Here is a 20,439-nt window from a genome sequence, read left to right on the forward strand (position 1 = left end):
TTGTGCCTTCTAATTTAAGCAGAATTTGGCACGTAGAATAGTGAGACTTTGTCCATTGGTCAGAAGAATTGGATTCTTTATCATCAATGTTAACATGATTAATTTCAGTTCAGCCGTTTCTCTTAGGTGGATTCTGAAGAGATGTAAGTTGCTAAAATTGTGCCGAGTTTAATTTTACTTAGGAGACCTGACAACTTGCATGTGTACCCAGCTGAGATGACTGCCAGCCCTTCTCGCTTCCCTCCTGCGTATGCAGCCCTCAAAGAGAAAACAGACACAAACCACTTCGGAAACCYGTGACCCCAAACAACTTTCTCATAGTGCCACCATTGGATTCAGCCTTCGGTATTTCTCCAAATTCCTCAACAAGCATTTTAAACAATAAACTACCTTTTACCTGGTTTAACTACTAACTATGCTCGCTGACGCCTGATGTGGGTCTTTACAATTCAGCTGCATGCTCCACACCATATGACTTACAGAAAAGCCATTGCCTAGACACCTGCATACAACACTGTCATTTCCTTCGGTCTCGGACTGTGCCGTAGGTGTCCCCTRTGGGGCTTGCCAGGATTACAAAATCACAGCCTGAAATGGTGACTGCACAGAGGTAGCCAACTGAGACTTGRTGGGCTTGACTTGGTGACAGTCCTAAATCACATGTGCTATATACCAGAAGTTATATACACGCACTCAGGCCAAGGGTACATGAGGAGGAGGGCAGGCATTAGGCCGACGCATCAGTCCCAAATCTAGGGGAAACTGCAGATTCTGGCCAGGAGAATGAGAAGCAGCACATCAGGCTAGGAGGCCCCTCTCTTTCTTCTCCCAATGGTAACTGCTGCCCCACGGTGCCCACCAACCCCCTCTTCCAGCTCTGCCCCTACAGCAAAATCTAACCACTCATGACCACCACGAGTGTCCACGCTATGGTCTCACTACAGAGCATTAGGGCAGGTCATCTGGGCTCTTGTCAGTAGTCTCATCCAGCAAATTCAGACTCATTTGAAGGGGAAGGTGGCTCTGCCCTGTGAATAAGAAAGCGCCTATAGCACTCAGCTGCCAGCAAGTCCCTCTCAGAGTCCCTGTGAAAGGAAWTCAAAAGACATTAAAAAAACTGAAYGTGTGGTTTATTATATTTAAGATTCTATTTGTCTATAGGGTTTAAATATGTCCGTCACATAGTTAACAGTAAATTAATGTAATTTTACATGTTCAGTATTTTGATACACAGTACAGGACTACAAGTGTGGTAAAGGAGCATGGGAAATTACCATTCCCTTGATGCATGTATCAAATCCTGCAGCACCACTTAAAAGCTTGGACTAAGGACTCAAGCTGCAGTATTACAAGCGTTACTAAATAAACCAAAAAAACATACCTACATTAAACATTAGAGAAACAAAACAAATGAAAAAAAGGTTTTAATATTTAAGATTTGATACAGGATTAAAATACTAATACTTTTAATGTCCTGGTTTCAAATTAATAAATATAAAAACAATATAAAAATATACACCAGTTGATAAAAGGATGCACTGAGTAAGGTTAGAAAGCTAAATTTCACTTTCAAACGTATGCAGGTATGTCTTTAGGGAGAGGATTTCTGTGTAGCTGCGACTGGTCTTTCGGAAGAAGTCCATRCTTGTGAGCTGTTCGATGTCACGCACTCGTGCAGTGTGCATCTTAAGCAGATCTTCAACCCATTTTGATTCATCTTCCAAGCTCTGAAATGGGAAAWATATATATATATAACATGCCAGGCCAAAAAGCCACTCTAAAAGCAAGTATAGGCCTTTCTAAAAGCTTTGATTTGAACAATCTGTGAGCACTAATCAGGAACTACTAAGGAAAGGCTCCCTAAGATAAAGGGGTTCACAGAAAACAGGTTTGAAACTTCAGATGAAAGATCATCCCTCCAGTTTTATTTCAGGACCTATTTTAGGATATAGGCTGAGACAGGGGTCAAAGTCATCTGTGAAAAGCTGACTCAACATTGCAGGCATTTCAAAAAAGCAAACATATTGCTATTAGAAGATCCATAGGTCATATATAATTTTTATCTTGCAGAAAGAGCTCCAAATTTATCAGGCATTCTGTACTGCCAGAACACACACTGCAGGCTGTTTATCTTTGAACTCTCCTCCCATGCATTATTCACATCTGATCAGCATCTCCTCTAACCTTCACATCTTACCATAGTAGATCACTATGATTAATTTCAATAACGAGGCTAAGGTTTACAATGGTACCTGTAAAATACTGTTATTAAAACGTACATATTATTCACTGATAGAATAAATATTTTGACTAAAAGTGTCTCCATATGAAAGAATCAAGAAGGTGATTTTTCCAGGGTCATCTGCAGTCCAACTCAGGCTGCACGGATGCAATATCTCTTAGGTGACTGGTCCAAGAGACATAGAGAACCAACACAACAGCTCCAGAAGGGGCAGGTCCTGCTCTGCTTCCTATCACTCCCCGCCTCCTGGCTGCTGGTACCTGTTGGTTGCCTTGTGCCAGCTCTTGCCTGTTGGAGACATCTACCAACTCACTCTTTTTTTTTTTTTTTTCATGAGAAAATCAGCCCTGCAAAACAGCAGAGTCATTGGCTGTTCGAGTGAGTTAAATSAGCTCAGTGATGTGCCCCAGGAGTAGGACAACCAGCACCTGCAACTAAAGCTGGGAGCAGACGTGGGAAAAACACAGAGCAAACAGGACTTTCCCCCTTTTGGCCTCATGGGCAGGTACMCTAGCACCACTGCCAGGAAGCCTCACGTTGGGGAATTTACTACGCGTTGGGGAATTTGTGCTCAGAGCGTTCAGACACAGCATATGCAACACAGAAATCTTACTGAGAAAATTTCTTCATTTCTCTGCTTACTTCTGAATTACTCCCCTTTCAACTGTCTCAGTAAGATCCTCCTGTGAAGCGATTCTCTCACGGTTGAAAACTAAGCCTCAGGAACCCCAGAGACTGCCCGAAGCAGTGGAAGCACCACAGACCAGGCTGCGTAGAAGACCTGGCTCTCTGTAGAAGCCAGAAAGAAGAGTGTGATSGTTTGCACAGAGGACAACTAGGCCACAGCCAGCTGCTCCAAAGCAAATGTCCCTGACCAGTCAGCACCCATCTGTTYTGATACAGGAAGCTTTCTAGCTCCAAAACCATTTTGCCTTTTCCTCTCCATGGCAAGAGCAACCTGAGGCCCAAAACCACGTCTGAAATATGAAATGAGAGATGCAAATTAAGATGGAAAAAAGGGAACAYGCTCTGCTCCTTCCTCTCAGCCTGCCCGTGCTCCAGGAACACAGCTTGGCAGCACACAGCGCAGGAAATCCCTTGCTCAGCGTTCAGTCTGGTGATCGGGTTGCTAGTCTGCAGATCGGCCTAAATGAGGTTACTACTGTAAATGTAATTACTGTGGCATTTTCTTGTCTTCAAGCCTTTCTTTTAAACAGGATATCTGCATTTTATAGAGCTCAGATGGAAGCCCCACTGCTACAAAGCTCAGTTTTTAGACTACAAGAATGACTCAAAAAAGTTTGCAAAAGAACTACAATATCAATAAATCACAGGGCTGTGAGCTGAGTTTTAAACCAGCAAGAGAACATTCATATAACCCTAGAAAATCAGTCAGTTGATCTGTGTTTTAGTTTCTCCATTCCACAACTGACCTGTGAAAGCTCAGGTCCAGCAACAAGATTTTTAAACACATTGATCAATTACCATGGTATTATATTACTGTAAAATAACTGATTAAGTGTATACATTTAAAATGATACCATTTTCTCCATCTATGCCAATTAATCTGACCTCAGTAGCACCCAATAATAAGACTTTTAGTGAGTCTTGGAAAGAAAAAAAGCAACTGAAGATGTCGAGCCAAATAGAAATAGGCAATAAAATAGGAAGCTAATGTAAAATTTCTTTGAAAAGGCACCAGATATTCTAGACCAAAGAATTTCAGTAATATCTGTCCCTGTGATATTGGCAAAGCATATGTGAGAAACTATTGGTTGGAAAGCTAAAGGTGTGCAGCGTGTAGACAGGTGGATCAGGAAATACCTAATTAAAAGAGGTATTTAAAGATTCTGCTGAAAGGGAAAACAGTGGCCTGGAGGAAGTTTCTAGCAGAGTTCCTCCAGCCCTAGTCTTGGAACTGATTTTACTTAATATTTCCACAAGCTCTTTTTGTGCCAAGGTCATTAACTGCGCAAGCAAAAAGCATTTGGGAGCTCCTGTCAGTGCAGAGGAAGACTGGAATGTCATACTGGAAGATCCAGGCGCCTTGAGGGCTGGAATCATCAATACAGTATGAAACTGGGTTATCCGCTTTGATGCTGAGGATTTCTGATAAGCTGGGTGGAAGCTCCTCAGGTGAAATAGCAGATAGAGGAGAAGGACCTGGATGTGCTTATTTATCACAGGATGACTGTGAGCCACCATTATAATACGGCAGTGGAAAAAGCAAATCCTAGAAAGTATCAGAAGAGCCAGGTCCAGCGGAAAGAATATCATTTTCATCTTGAGATCTCAGCTGGAATATTTTATCTCATTCATGTCCCAAAAGAAATTCAGGCTGAAACAAATCCATAGAAAGACTGCTAAAATGCTCATCCTCTCTTATAAGAGGAGCAAGGAAGAGCCGGAGTCTCCTGTGAATAGAGAAAAGTATATACCTAGAGTATAACCATAAATCATCGGGAGGGGTAAAACCCAAAGCAGCCCAGTGAAGTCATAGAAAACCATAGAAAAATGTTGACACAAGAAGAAATGAGTATAACCTCACCATGAATAAACACAGTTTGGAAATCAGACAAATTCTAATGAGAAGAGTAGCGGTGTTCAACAGCCATATAGAGAAAGTGTGTGCAACAACAGCAGAGGAGGAAAGCTAATATTTCTGCAGATCTTAAAAGAAAGCTGTGAAGAGGTTAAGGGAAAATTCTCATATTATCCCAAGCATTTCATCCATGAAACATTTGAGGTTTTAAACAGTCACTTCTTTGAACAAGCCAGATGCAATACCATATGCGAGAGTCAGACTGACAGCGCACATGAGCATCAAAATTTTACCTAAATATATTTTGATTAAAAAGCTCCATTTAAACATTTTTGTAGTGACTCTTTGCTACGTCAAGCATAGGGTAGTATCTATTAATGACTGTGTAGTAGCACTAACATTGCACACAGAACTGTAAATACATATACCATATTCAGCACAACTTAAACAGAAAAGAAACCAGGCCTGGAATGTAAAAGATCAAAAAGGGGAAAAGGCCATTATTCTGAGTATTTTAGGAAAAAGATTTCAGCTGTCTAAGAGGACAACACCTACCAGTTAGAGCACAATRTGGGGAAAGAAAGAAAAAAAAAAGGGGGGGAATTTGTCATAAAATCACATATGAGAAGAGATACAAAGGCACAGGAACTAAAACTGCCAGATTAGTAACTTCCAGATCACCAACTGGACCTTGATTAAGGGTCCAGTAGGAAAACCATCCAGGGAAAAAACACAATGAAATATATTTTCTGAATGTTCAGCTAGAAGACAGCTTTGCCCAAAGCAGTTAAGAGTCTAAACAGGAGGAAGCCAGACTTCTTCACGAGAGAGGGGGACTGCTCCAAAAGTTTGGTTTTTAAAAAGAGAGACCTGAAAGCAAGCGATGTTTGATGGATGAGAAAGGGACACTGTTCCAGGCGAATTGTGCACAGAGTCAGAAAGACTATTTCTGCCTGTAGCTGGAAAAAGAGTTCTAACTTTTTATGCCAATGTGAAACTCGTAACATTAATGTGCTCAGTCAGGAAGCAGACTCCTGGCAGCCTATAGTGACGAGTCTGTGTGCAGGAATCCGCACAGCTGTGCAACGGGAGAACAAGTTCAGGCGGAAGGACAAGGCGAAATACAGCTGCCTGTGAGGACTGCTGTCCTCGCGGGGTGCCGCAACCCCTGGGGACCCTACCAGCTCTCCTGCTGCATGAGCAGCTACCGAATATTCGTGTTACTTTCTAAAGCTCGGACCAAACCCAGTCTTTTGTGCCTCACCAAAATTCTTCCGTTATAGGGTTTTTCATCCTAAAGCAGTGTGAAAACGGAACCAGAAGAGCATTTGCTCATCTCTGTGATCATTGGTAAAGAGAACTCAAACTTCTCCCTTGAATCAAGACATGTCCTGGAAACAGCAAGAGTTGGCACTCGACCCGCAGACAGACACTGTAACAACTATATTCTACCTGCATATGGAAACAGACCTCGATAAAAACCGTTGGGCTTGCTGCCACCACGATACCACCTAGGCACAGAGCCTTTCCCCGAGCCTGCTCTGAGGTTGGCTGCACTGACCGTCTGGCAAAAYGTAAAGCCCACAAGTTGCTTACTGTGCTGCCAACTTACTGCATGTCAGCTCTTCCAGATAATTTTACTGCGCAGTAATCGTTCCGTGTTTTCTCTGATAGCCGCATTTATCATGAAAGAGCGCTCTTGTCTACTGAGCGCAACATGACACTTCATGAAAGAATCGCTGTCCTGTGGTTTCATTCGAGACATCGGTGAGCCCTAGCATCTTCCAGCTGTAACTGAGTTTCACATATCCCACGGTCGTATTTATCATGGGGCTGCCGTAACACAGCAGAGCCTCACTGAACTTACGTTGCAGCTCTCGTCGTTGTCAGGCCGATGGGGAAGGATGTAGGAGAGAACTGAGAGTGGCCCGTCGCACTTGTCAGCAGGCTGAGTGAAGTCTAAGCAGCTGGTTATGATGCTGTAGTAATGAGTTGGAACAGGGATGGCGCTGCCTTCCACAAACCTGCGGTGGAAAGGGAGATCCCCACAGCTAAATCAAACATTTACCCACAGAGAATTAAGCTTTTTGGAAGAAGGGGTTTCACAAACAATATGATTTCCCCTCCCCACATGTGGGTACACATGTATTCTGTTGAGATGTGTTTGATTACTAAACTCAGTCTTAAAATGAGCATTCAGCTAGCTCATGTTTGATACTGTGCCATGGAAATACCACATGCTGATTTCTGAAAGGCTTCTTCAGTTCAGCGGTATAGGCAGAAAGCACCATTGAATTAGCAAAAGGCTTGAGTATCTAACTCAATAGCACTACGATATGCTCTGATATCCAGCTGCCCACCCTTAAGCCCTAGAGAACATCAGAGAAAAGAGGTTATTTGAAACMTAAATTAGCTTCATCTTAAGGATGAGTGAATACTTGATTTCAAAATCAAGCTGAAGAGTTATCTAGTGAATTGCCATGCCTGTATTTTTCCTTTGTCCTACTTATAATGGTCTTGAAGAAAAATCTTTTTTAAGAGTCAGGAAATCCACGTATCTTATCTAGTGATTTTATTGCTTTCAAAAATCACCAGCAATCATAGTTCAAGTTAGCATTCTGTATCTCCTCCTGAAAATTAATGTGAAAATATCGGACAGTTTAAGACAAAGGCATCATTAATTGAAGCAACAGCAAAACAATTTAAACTCTTACTGTTTTATTTTGTCAGGTGTATCGTGTAAACCATCATAGTCATAGTCAAAGATCGGTCCACTTATAACATTGACTCCATTTCGTTCAGTGGCATATCTCTTCACCAAAACTCTTTGGAAATAATTCCACACCTCTGCAGGGAAAGTAAATAAACAACAACAAAAAAAAAAGATTTGGATAAGTCAGGACATGCCTAGTCTACAAATAACTTTTTTTTCTGTATGAAGATAAAAATGAAATTTAGTGGAAACCATTCACCCTATGGTTGAAGAAATACAAGAGTAAGCATTAAAGACATACTACAGTTTCATTCAATTTTGGCCAAAAAAGCCTATTCAGACTTCTTCTCTATTGATGTTTTTTTCCAACTAGTGATAAAGGAAATGCACAGTACCATTCTAAGGCTGGCATTACAACAGATACTACACAGAGAGCTTGCTGTTCTCTCACTAGCAGTAGAAATAGCTATTCACACACATACACTTTTGATGTCCTTATAAACACTTGCTTTGTCTTTCTTATCTAGTTCCAGGGCCTGATGCTGTATTTTTTCATTCTAAACAGGAAATAATATCATGATTAAAAGCAAAAACCAACCATTTTAAAAGAAAGGCCAACACAAAGGTCATGTTCTTTCAGTTCAATTCTTCTTGGATACAAAATGTCTAACTTTTAAATTAGCTGCAGCCTGGTATGATCAAATTATGATATGGCATCTCAGCAGATGTCTTGCCTAGAGAGGAATTTTAACCACAACTTTCATAAAGAGCAGGACACAATCCTACCACACTCTCTTCAGCCTTAACAAGTTAAGGGTACAGAGATGAGTTCTCTAAATACATATTTTTTTGCCCCTTTTATATTATATATTTAAACAGAAGTTTGTCTAAACAAAGCATCTCAAACTTGTAGAAGTTTAACCTTTGTTTTGCCAGCTCAAGTATAATTCCTCAGCACTGACAGCAACATCAGTTTAAGCAACTTCCCTCTCTTCCCCAGTGTATGTATTTTTTCCTTAAGACTACTGACTGCCACGTGAACTCACTGCTCAAGTTTATGAAGATGGCCCCACAAGTGGTGGTCTCCTCTGGCTGCTTGCTYCACCAAGGCATCAGCCTTAACAATAAAAATAACTCGATAAGAAAAGCATTTTTTCTAATTTTCCCACCAAAATGAAGTTTCCCATCTGTGTCCCCACCACAGCTACACAGACAGCAATGTCGGTGCAACTAAGAGCCAGCACAGGGGCAAGATCTTGCAGCTCCTGGAAAGTGGAGGCACTTAAGTCAGACTCACTCCTGAAAGGATGCATATAGAATTACTGCCTGAAGGAGACAGCAAAATAATAATATTAAAAAAAAAAAAAAAAGTAGGAGAGAGCACTGCCACCAAAGCCAGTGTAGCGTAAAACTGCCATCTCGTATTTCCCCAGTTGTGAAAACTTCCATATAATGAATGGTCTTGGCTCTGTGCCTTGCAATCTGCACACCTGTAGTAGTTCATAATTCCTTAGGAATGATATTAGTTCCAGCATTTAATCTTAGGGAATCTAAGGAAATTTGCTCACTGATGATAAAGAGGAACACCGCAAGACAAAATGAGCTGCTTATGGTTGGTTGCTCTCTATTAGCATCTCAGCTAATTTGCTAAGATTAGCATAAAAAGCATTTTTACAAATAGTGATTTCAGAGTAGGAATTCCCCAATAATTTTATGTGCCTTTGCTCAAATTTCCAGCAAACATCACCATTTGTTCCTACTCAGAGGATTTTGGTTAAAAAAGCTCTTTTTTTTTGGTTAAAAAGAAAAAGCCTCCCATAAGCTTTGATGTTTAGCCAAACCTCCCTGGCCTAAAATCTGAATTGGGAATCTCAGAAGAAGAGGCTCTAGAGATTTTTCCAAGGTTTCTCAGGTCCTGCCAAGCCAAAAATGCCACCAGAATAGTTTGATGATTTTCCTACCTCTTGCCAAAGCTAAAGAAAAAAAGGGATGAGCAGACAAAAGAAATATTAATATGCTATTCATAGAGTGAGTAAAGTTTCAGATAGTTTTAGATCACTCTTCATTTTTCCATAAATTGGCTTCCTCTTCCTTTTTCTTTATAGGTAATAAACATGTTTGGTCCACCTCTAATGGTATGGATAGAAAAATAAAAGTAATCAAGTCAACACTTGACTCTGAACTACAACAACATAGGCATRTGCAACTGCCAGGCTGCTCCTGTTGAAAAGTAAAACGTGGCTTGAGCATATGCTGCACTGACTTGGGGGTAAAAACAAGAAAATTTCAATTGTCTTTGTATAAACTCACATCTGCTGAGCTACAGTTACTGACCATGTCTGTGCTCCTCTCTTAGTCCAGATCTGAGGAAAATATTACTAGCTTAAATCCTCCTTGTGGTAGTTTGCCTGCCCATACCTAATATTATACAGATTCCCACATGCATTATCTGCTCATAGCACCTAACTGAAACTTATGTTCTAAACTTCTCCCATCAACTCATACCATAGTTTAACAGCTATATCATTAAAAGAAATTACAGTAAGCTTGAGAAAGAGAAGAAACACCATGGAAATGGCACTTACTTTTGAAGGCAGGATACATTGGAATGACATTTGTTATTAGAAAGGCATCGTATTTTGCTTCTGCAGAGGAACTTAATTCTGAAAGCAATAAAACAGAAAAATATTACAAACTGAAGTATCAAAAATTCAATGAACATAAAAATATTTTCAGYAGGAAAAGTTGTTTCAGAAGGAATAGTGTCTTCTAAGCAGAAATCTGAAATCTTTATTCAGAACTACACATTTTTTGCACAAAATTTATTCTTACTTTAGTGTGACAGCTGGATATGGAAAGTAGGGATTTTGTCTTTGCTTCAACTGTCAACTATTTCAAAATATTTTTATAGTTCCTCTATTTTCACAGTCTCCAAAGCTGGAGAGTTGTTCTCCATGCTTTTGCAAAATAGGCAGATTGTTTCCCAGGAAAAGACTGCCAGATTATCCTCTCATCCTGAGCAAGCCTCCTGCACCACTAATTCCATGTCACAGATCCACTCACCCCTCGAAGCATTTCAGCCAATGAGCGAGGAAGGCAGAGCAAAGCAGCTCACAACCGCGGGGCGCTCCAGTTGCACCCAGAAGACCACAGCTAGAGTTTGCCCCGAGACCGATCAAAGGTAACCGCACTCGGGACGCTCATTTATGCAGGTTTGTTACCAGCGTTGTTTTGCTGTGATCACATAACTTTTTCACAGTGTGCAACAGTCCAATATGGATTTATAAATAAGATGTACATTTATATTTCTGTTGTTTGAATTCAAAATTTAGAACTTTGGTTAGATTCTCAGCTGGTATAAACTGGTATCCATGCACTGTCTTCAAAGAAGAAATATCAAGTATTAGCAGCCAAGGATTTCTCCCTTCATCACTACTGCTGCAATCACTCTCCTGATTACAGAGACCCCCGCTTAGTGTCCGTATTCCTTACTTGCAGGTTTAGAGTCCAGAGGGGAGCACTGTGACAGCGATAGAGTTTTGTGCATTAGCAGGGCCAGGGAACACCATGCTCCACCACCTTGGTCTGTGCTACAGTATGGGGACTTGACTTAGAGATCGGCCTTTGGAAGGTCACTGGCTGGGCTGCTGTCGTTAGTGACAGCTCAACATTATGGTCTTCATCACTCCATCTACCTTCAACCTCCAGCCTTTGTCCGCTGGGTCAAAGGCCAGCTTTTCGTGACTCTCTTCTTCCACTTTAAATGTTCTTGCCATGTCACCTTCCTTCACTCGCACCCCCTCCACCGCACACGTGTGATGCCAGCTCGTGGTTTTAAGCCTCTGGTCCTGAGCAAGCGCAGTATGAGCAGTATATCCATCCACCCCTTCCCCGTGTTTGACACTGGCGTGGGAGCAACTTTACATTCTGCAGACTTCCCATGTAAACTTACGAGGAGGGAACAGGAACCCATAGGATATTTGTTTGTCGCCTCTGTAGGCTGCACAGCTCTGACTGTTCCCTGGAGAAATGCGCAGGTCGGGCCTCACGCAGCTGCTTAGGTGCTCAGGGATACCAGACACCTCGGCCTGCATTGAAGGACATGCATTGAAATCGCAAGAAAAGCAATTCCTGCATTTACATTTAAAAGGGAGATATTCAAGCAAAACAACTTCATATAGCCAACAKATTGGATGAAAGGCCTTGTACAGAATAAAATAACCCACCACAGCTGTACAGCCAAGTCCTGTATAGTACCTGTCGTGGAGCCCTTCAGGTAGCAAAAAAGACCATTGGACACTCTCCAAACGCAGTAGCTGATTCTACTGGTAAAACAAATTCCCACTGAGAAAAATTTCGCAAGGAAATGAAAACAGGCAATTAAATATATGGTCCTGTCTCTTAAAAACTGTTATCTTCTGAAGGAAATAAGGGATTTGTTGTTATTTTCAATAGTATTCAGCATCATTTCTGGCAGAGAAGTCTATTTGGGGGAGAGGAATTTTTAAACCTCAGGAACAAAGCTACAAAACAGACTTACTAGCATTTTTTCAAGCAACTTCCAAGAGCAGAGAGAGCACTGACCTGCTTGGAAATAGTGTAGGATGTCCAGAGAGGCATCAGGAATGTTTCGCTGTAGCCGCTTTCAAAGTCATGGTGATGCAAGATATTGTATTTTGTGCGATATAGTACTGCAGGACGCCCATACAGAAGATGCCTCTCTACAAATCAGAAGAAATTACAGTTAAATTTACCAATTAAAACCTTAAAGATGAAAAAAAAAAAAAAAGACCAAACTGTTGGCGTTCAAACATGTGCTGATTTTACAGCAATCCGCAATGGGATCCTAGCCCTTAACAACTGCTAAGGAAACTTTATAACAGAGAAAGCAGTAATTCTTACATATTTTTGGTTAGGATCCCCTTTCCAGGCTCACAACCCACTTTGAGACTGCATATCCCCTTCTGCATTAGAAAGCTTGTCGGGATCATAAATGTTTGCTTAAAAATGACTAAGAGACTGGAAATGGCTCAGAGCATGGAAAGAGGCAATTTCTCCAAACACAGGAGACTCCAGAACGGTCCTTGTATCCACATTTCAGCCACACATAAGGTGAAAAATACTTTTTTTGTAGCTTTAATCCAAACTCTATCTTATCACTCCAAACTTTCTCTCCTTCCTCTGTTTTCTGTACAGCAGGAAGTCCCCCACAAAAGGAAGGCAAAATTGCTCACTCACTGAAACAATTTTCTTTTCCACTTGATTGATGAAGATGATATTCTAAGGCTGATGCACTATTTTCTGTCAGTAACATGAAAGAAAAGAAAAAAGAAAAAAAAAACTTTTCCTAACTTTAGCTCCAAAAAGACATCTTCAACTCTGCAAAACTTGCTCGTCTTTTGTACTGGAGGCATGATATGGTTAAATATCACTAGCTACCTCAAGTAAGTTTGCTTACAGAAAGACAAAAAGATCATTAAAACCAAAAAGAAGACAAACAAATTTCCTGGCAAATCTTCCCTTGTGCTGCATGATTCATTTGGAAATCAAAAATAGAAACAAGGTAAGTGCCTAACACTATTTACTGATAGGAATTTCATCTTGAAGAAAAAGGCATGTTTATTAGTGTTTGACTCCAGCTAGAGTATATTTTTATAGGACATGGGGAAAGAAAAGTAGAGCAAGCCTTGTCTTAAAAAAAAAAAAAAAAAAGTCATGTACTTCCTTTATTAAAGAGAAGCGGAAGGAATATTTTTCTTATGTTTGTGAATAACAACATCAGCTAAAGATGCATGGTTCACAATAAGAAAGAAGAGAATTACTGACTAAATGCAGGAAGATACAGGAACATGTGCAAAAGTCTGTCATAAAATACAACAGACTAACTTGTATGTATTAGAATTGTTTATTGTTTAAAGAAGAGGCACTTAATTCTAGTTCATAAACAACTTACAGATAAACATCTGCAATTGATTTAAATGTTGCTTCTTAAATGCCAACAAAAATACTAATTTTATACTACTGAAGTGAAAAAGCATCAGAACTGATAGCAAAACAAAGCTGTTGAGACATCTAGGAGCACAATGCTGATTTTTTTTCCCATTGCCAGAAACTGTCACAGCAGAAAATAACTCTTCACTAACTGAAAAAATCAGTTTAACAAGATGAAAGCCTATGAAAGACTTTATCTTACACAATGCATTTGATCCTTTACAAAAAGTAGTGGCTTCTCTCTCTCTCTCTCTCTCTCTCTCTCTCTCTTCAGTATGAACACAAGCTTAGTAAGTTATTGCAGTACGATCCATGTAATAAAAATGTCAACAAATTTTACATGGCTCATCTGGCACTTTATGTTTTGAGAGAAGCTGCAAAAAGGCAATTAAACTTGCAGGGGGAAAAAAAGGAATAGTTTCACCCATAGAAACTAAAGGTTTGGCTGTATTACCAGTTCACTGTAGTAAAATTGAAGTAGCAACAGCTTGATGAGAATTCTTTTCTTTTTAAATCTCCTTATCCATGTGAAGTACGTCAAGTCCACGTCTAAACTCAAAGCTTGAGAATTTGCTAAGTTGCAAGAGGGGAACGCTATAATTATTGTGCTGAGCTGGAGCACAACGGCAAGAAGAAAAGCTGTGCTTTGGTGCTCCCAGAAGCAATTCCCATCCCCTCTTCTCTGGCCTCTGAGTTTTAACCTGGCCCAACACCCTGGGTGACAGTGCAGCCACACAAACTCTGATGCTGCCACGGGGCAGAGAGGGCACAGGAACTCACCTCCAAGACAGCAGAGGATGCTTTTTCTGGAAGAAACATTGACCTAAATGCTGATGAGGGACCAAATCGGCCTTAGCATCTCGGAACCAGCAAAGTAATTGTGTGTTTGTTTATTGAACGAGTTTAGTGAATAACCTGCAGCCTAAAACCAAGTGTTATGAAGCCAGTCAGAGTCAGATTGTCAAAGGAACTGCACAGTCCTTTTTACTGSTGACCAAGTGAAACCCAAGACTGAACATCACTGGTAAACAAGTGTGCAAACATGACATTTGTTCCTTTTTACCTCATCTATTGCTTGTGATTGAACAGCACACTGTCTCACACTTCCTCTCCTTTCCTTTCTTCTCCCTTTCCACAACAGAGATGAGACCTCCAAATGSTGACGGAAAGCAAGATCTAAAGCTTGTATCACATTGAGTGATACTTTGGCCCTGGTTATCGCAAAAGACAGCATGCATTTCCTCACTTGAGCAGCACTTTGTCTTATGCCTGTGTACTATTTTGACAGTTATTTGAAAGGATAGTGTACTACACAACATTAATGAAAACAAAATAGGTGCTTCTCTGCTGTTAGTGATACAGTCTAACTTGCAAAGGAAACAAAAATCATTTTTATTAACTGAGTCACCAGGTTCTTACCTTCTGTTCCTTTGATGTGAAAGCGCTTATTGAGTTCATCCAACTTGTTCTTCTCAAGAATAGAAAAAAAAAGGAACAAGATTAGGATCACTGGAGCATTCTGACATCTTGTTTTACTAGGTATCCAGCAAAACAAAACTAGTGCTATAAAACACTGACAATTTCTTTGTTTCTTGTTTTACAAGAAGCATTAATTGTTTCAAAAGGGCACAGAACACTTCATAGGAAGGATCTGGGGAATTCTTACAGATCAAGCCCTCTAAAATATGATAACATGGCTATAACTTTACTAAGCCATTAACTGCTTATAGTAGAAGTATCAGCAGATTCTAAACATCTACCTTGTCATCACATGTACATCCTATATCAAAATCTGGTGCAGAAGGAAGAGCTACAGGATAGAGTGGTTTAGCAACTTCATCTGGTACAGTGGGTTTATAAACATTGGCTCTCAGCAAGTGATTTAAACTTCCATGAGTTCCATTATTGGGAGCAGGCTTTAATGCAAGCAAATCTGTAAAAACATCAAACAAATGAATGATGGTTAGATTGCAAATATATGTATTCAGTAACATCTCTACTGAGCTAAGCAATTTATCTGTAACAGTCTTTACATCTATGACAYGCTAATAAATGCTTTTTATGTAACCAAAATGCCCTGCCTGAGTAGTACRGTAGTCTTAATGACAAAAAGGTTAWTTTGCATGAARATTTTAGAAAACAGCTTTATTATACTACTTCTCTGGGTTACAGTGTAAACCTGTAGGCAATTTAGTGACCTTCACACCAACCATCTGGAACACAGAGTTACTAGTCACCAGCTTTACAGATAAGGGATAGTTACCTCTTTTTTGGTATTTCATGCTTTTAAAAAACTTAAATGAGTGAATTACACCTTCAGATTGAAAGTTTTATCCCCTGGGAAATCAGTCTTAAAAAAAGATCATAATCCACATCTRCATACATCATCAAACTCTACTTCACTTGCAAGAGTACAACAAAACCATATCAGGAAATGGTAGGAAACTAAGTGTTGCCCCTGAGCTGCTTCATGAGACATGCAGGTGCGGAAGCAATCTTTGGATTCAAGTCACCTTCCTAGACTAACGAAGCACAGACAGCAGCATATTTGCCAAGCTGCAAGCAGCAAAATTATGTTAATGCCCTTTATTGGTCAATAGCTCGATTAGGACAAACCCTCCCAGCCAAAGGATGAGTGCCTGGGAAGGAGGGAATAGGGACAGGATACAGGGAAGGAGTGAGGACATGATCTCTTGTGTGCCTACATGGATCCCTGAGAGCCCCGTTAGCTAAAGCATCATGCTTCTTTCACAATTCATCCAGCAGGTAGCTTACCACACATGACATTGTAAAGTTCAATATTTTCAAAAGGAGGTACTTTGGTCTTGTATTTAAATGTAGGGCCGTAACCTATAAAGACAGTCTTTAGAAAAAAAGAGAAGAATACAAAAGAAGAGAGTTAAACGGTAGATTTTTTTCAGTGAATATTTACATTTCAGAGACCTCTGATTTCTTCTGCCACCAATCACCCACCCATAAAGGTTACTGCACTGCTCATACCTGCATGCTGTTTATCTTGTTGTCATAGCCATGGTCTCCATGRAAGAAACATTTTCCTGTCGGCTTCTTGTAAACATCCACAGCTTTCCTAAATGGAAAAAGCATTAGTGAATTTCTCAGGCTCGTAGGTAGGGCAGCTGTCCGAGCAACGCACTTTTGGGGTAGGAGGGACAGGATTTCRAAGGCAGCGAGTTGCTCGTCTTTCTTTCGCGAGAGGGGCGCGCAGGCTCGTCTGACAACCCCCTCGTTAAACACAGGCATCGCAAAGCCACGTCTCGGTTTCGCTGCAGCTTCACTCTAAAGGATGTGGCCGGACTTCACGACCGCAGCTCTCCCCGCAAGCAAGTGCAGCAGAGCGACTCTCGCCGCCGACGAGGACAAGAAGCAGAGGTGTCAGCGCGGCGAAACTCCGAGGGGGGCAGTGGCGCTGGTTATGCAGGCGGATCATCGTTTTAGCTGTGGTCTCTCAGCAGGATATTCAGTTTCACTACTCTCTTCCCCAAAGATTGGCTTCTCCCCGTGTTTCCAGTATATGGGGGTGCAAACCTAAAAGCCGGCTCTTATCCATTGATAACAACTTCAACGTGTTTACTTGTTTTAGCAGACCCTCTTGTATCATATTGTGTCCTGCAAACTAGAGGTATTTAGGATCATATTCTCCCAATCAGTAAAAGGTCAATAGGTGCTTCTAAGAAAGCACTTCAGTAACACTGCAATGCTGTAAATTTTGCAAACGTTGTACAAATAGCAATGCTTTAAAGGCCTTTCACCTGTTTGCCCTCCGCTCACTAAAAAAAATAYAAAATTAAAAAAGAGAGAGAGAGAGTGAGAACAGCAACAAAGCTGGAAGAAAGAGAAAAACTGGAGAAGGAAAAGAAGAGAAAGATTGCAATGAAGAAAAATATCYGAAAAAATAAGTACTGTGTCATAGGAATGATAATTAACAGCTTGTTGCAGAGAACTTTTTTATATTTCGTTTTGAGAAAGACAGGAAATATATATGYAATCCACACAGTGGACTAGATTCGCCTGCAGGTTACTATGGTTACTATGTAACCATCCTTATTAAATYGATGCTCAGCCAAAGTTTGATTTTGACCTTGTAAATTACTGGAGTTACAACAATAAACTCTAGAACTAACCTCTTCTTGGCTACAAACACGCAGTGACTTACAGTTATATTAGCAAATGGTTTATGGTGAACCAGATTTCGGAAAATATTGTCAGTAAATAAGCCAAAGAAAGCTTGAGATGAATAATAAGAAAAATAGCTAATGTAAATCAGCTTGGGTACTCCACTTCCATCCAGTCAGTGCCAGTAAAATTCTTAAAACTAAAAATTTTATAGGCCTAAAACTCAAGAGTCTAATTCTCTGAAATGTACTTGAACCCTAACCACAGAAACTGTACAAGGAAAATAGCCAAAATCTAGTGGAGTTATGCAAGGCAGCAATTGGGGTTTCTCATTCACTGCTTCAGCAGCACGATCCTTGCGTAATTCACGGGAAGATAAGCACAGATGTCAAAAGGCACTTACAACACACTGGGTGTTTGCCTGGCAGCAATACAGGCAAAGGAAACTACCATAATTTAAAGCCCATAACACAATACTATGAGCCAAATCTGTGTCGTCCTCCAAGAACCATGCAGTCAACTTTACGATTAAAGACCTGGCCATTCTTAAGCTCTAACATACAACATATGTCAAATGATCAAAGGGACAAAAAGAATATATATTAAATTAGAAAAGAGTGTGCAATTCATAAACAGAGRCTATTCTGCTTCTGTTTACTTGGTACATTTATGTACTGACTTGCTTTTCCTAAATCAGTTACTAACTAACTAAGATTATAAAAAATTGCTCATATTTTACAACTGAATATTCAGAGGCAATTGGGGAAGAACAAACCAAACCAGGGTCTTCACTGAGCAGCTGAACTGAAGCATCCTGGATTCCAGCACTCTCTGGTTTGCAGGACGATTGCCGTCCTGTAACACTCCCAGGCTCTCCCACATACTCTCAGGCTTTTAGCCACTCTGCCACCCTCCCACTATCTGCCTTTTCCTTCCATTTACCCATTCCACCACTCAGCCCCATTTCCCAGACCTTCCCTAGTCACGCGTGCCTTCCACTTCCTCCTGCATTCCCTAGTTCCCAGCTGGAATATACTTGCACCTTAATAAATGAGCTGGTAAGCTAAAATACATGTGAGGAGTATATGGAGCTAATCAGTTAAAAAGTACACAGCCATTTGGGGGAACTAATCTGTGCTTCCCTGCTCTGTCCCACTACTGACTTTCCTAAGCTTTACAAAAACGTCCTGTTTTGAGACAGCCTCCCCTGCTCCAAACATGATTGATCCTCACCAGGACTCCAAAACTCTCCTTGACCCCCRGCAGCAGGCGGGGGATGCTGACAGGCAGTGCAGCCCCAGAGGCCTTATTTCCTCAGAAAAACAGGGTGAAAATGAGGCTAAAAGCATAAGCAGCAGTTTTACCTTGCCACGTGCCATTTGCGATCCACCAGTAAATGGACCTCCTCAATTCTTCGGTTGTAAGCGTAGTGCAAGCGTTTAGGAAGGTGCTGCTTCAAGTAAGGCTTAAAGTGCTGGTCTGGCTTTCTACACTGAAAACGAAGTGGTTACAAACAGCGTTGTCGTCAGCGAGATGCAAGGAACACGTAACCTTCGACTGCATAAATCAAGCTGCCGAACGCATTACTGGCGATGCCCCGAAAACAACGTGTACAAGCACACCACCCCGCACAGCCCGGTCTGCGCAGCATCTGTGCAAGGCCAGTGCGCAGGGCGTCATTCCAAGATGTATTTGGAAAACTGCGTTCTCATGACAGTCTTTTTAAAAGCATCGTGCAAAACGTCACATTTCACTCACAGGTGAATAACTTTGTTCTAATTCGACCAAGGCTTAAATCTCAAACAAAAGCTGAACGCTGAAAATCATCTTGTATACATGTATATTTAAACCAGTCCAGTTACTAAATTTGATAAAAATCAGGATTTATTTTAAACATTTTTTTTCATTAAAGACGGGGTTATAGTTGAGAGCTATCAAATGAACTTTTCCAGCATCTTCAAAGTGCTAGTAAAATATTTACCCTAAAAGATTACTTTCCATTTCTGAGGGAACGAATAAATAGACTCAATTCAGGGAGTCAGGACGGTCAGGGAGATTCTGGCTCTGCACTACCCAAAAAGGTTATAAAAGCTACTGCAGTAGCAGACAGTGGAATTCATGACAAACATTAATCTCTACTCATGAAGGGCCCCATTTAACACTCTTTATTCGCACTAATGATTGGTTTTCCTGCCTAAAGAGTGAGCAGGGAATGCCAAATTATGTCCCAAATTAAGGTGTGAGGTGAGCGGTGCACTATAGACATACATCTTAGCAAAAAATACTTACTGTAAGGTTGGCAACAATCACTTTAGGGTCATCTGTTAAGAAAATTTAAAAAAAAAGATGAAGGTATCAAAAGGTGAACCATCTGCTGAATGAATTACAAGGTAAGAATGTAATATTACAAAAAGTGTTCCTCTTAAAACGTGGCTGATCGTTACTAGAAATACACAGTATATCAGATAGGACATTCTCAATATGAATTAAAATATAACTGTGTTCCCTTCAGTTAGTATTTGTTGCTCAAGTAATGTTGTATGTTGTTCAGTGTTTTCTGATTAATGTTAATGTTTATTCTACTTTTTAAAGACATTCCAACTATGATGTCTGCTTCCTTTTAAAACATAGAACCACCCCCAAAATATTCTGAAAATACATTTGAACACAACAATGCACTTTCTTAGAAACAATAATATGTTCATTTTTTTGTCTTTTTTAGCATTACACCTGTTGCAGTAAGCTACTACAGAGTAAGTGAAAAGCAGCAGTGAAATATTCTGGATAAGCCTTAGAATTATTAAAAGTCTATGCAAG

General features: G+C 40.5%; 1 protein-coding gene across 6 annotated transcripts in view; it reads right to left on the reverse strand.

Moving 5' to 3' along the window:
* Window positions 1-1,113: 1,113 nt before the first annotated feature.
* Window positions 1,114-20,439, reverse strand: part of ENPP2 (ectonucleotide pyrophosphatase/phosphodiesterase 2) — a 58,668-nt gene continuing 39,342 nt past the window's right edge. For 3 of the 6 annotated variants that reach the window (XM_085312876.1, XM_085312635.1, XM_085312787.1), the window contains 12 exons: window positions 19,912-19,943; window positions 18,987-19,114; window positions 16,489-16,576; window positions 16,264-16,351; window positions 15,249-15,421; window positions 14,908-14,959; window positions 12,082-12,218; window positions 11,450-11,585; window positions 10,083-10,160; window positions 7,499-7,631; window positions 6,652-6,808; window positions 1,114-1,727 (listed from right to left, as the gene is read on the reverse strand). In XM_085312876.1, the coding sequence (XP_085169002.1) occupies window positions 1,557-1,727; window positions 6,652-6,808; window positions 7,499-7,631; window positions 10,083-10,160; window positions 11,450-11,585; window positions 12,082-12,218; window positions 14,908-14,959; window positions 15,249-15,421; window positions 16,264-16,351; window positions 16,489-16,576; window positions 18,987-19,114; window positions 19,912-19,943 (1,373 nt within the window). In that variant the 3' untranslated portion in view covers window positions 1,114-1,556. Of the gene's footprint in view, window positions 1,728-6,651; window positions 6,809-7,498; window positions 7,632-10,082; window positions 10,161-11,449; window positions 11,586-12,081; window positions 12,219-12,735; window positions 12,799-14,907; window positions 14,960-15,248; window positions 15,422-16,263; window positions 16,352-16,488; window positions 16,577-18,986; window positions 19,115-19,911; window positions 19,944-20,439 lie in introns of all 6 variants that reach the window. The other 3 variants (XM_085312550.1, XM_085312466.1, XM_085312706.1) reach the window with 3 other exon arrangements.

This window comes from Rhea americana, unplaced genomic scaffold, assembly GCF_003343005.1.
Source record: "Rhea americana isolate MKP2758 unplaced genomic scaffold, rheAme1 scaffold_0, whole genome shotgun sequence".
NCBI lineage: Eukaryota > Metazoa > Chordata > Aves > Rheiformes > Rheidae > Rhea > Rhea americana.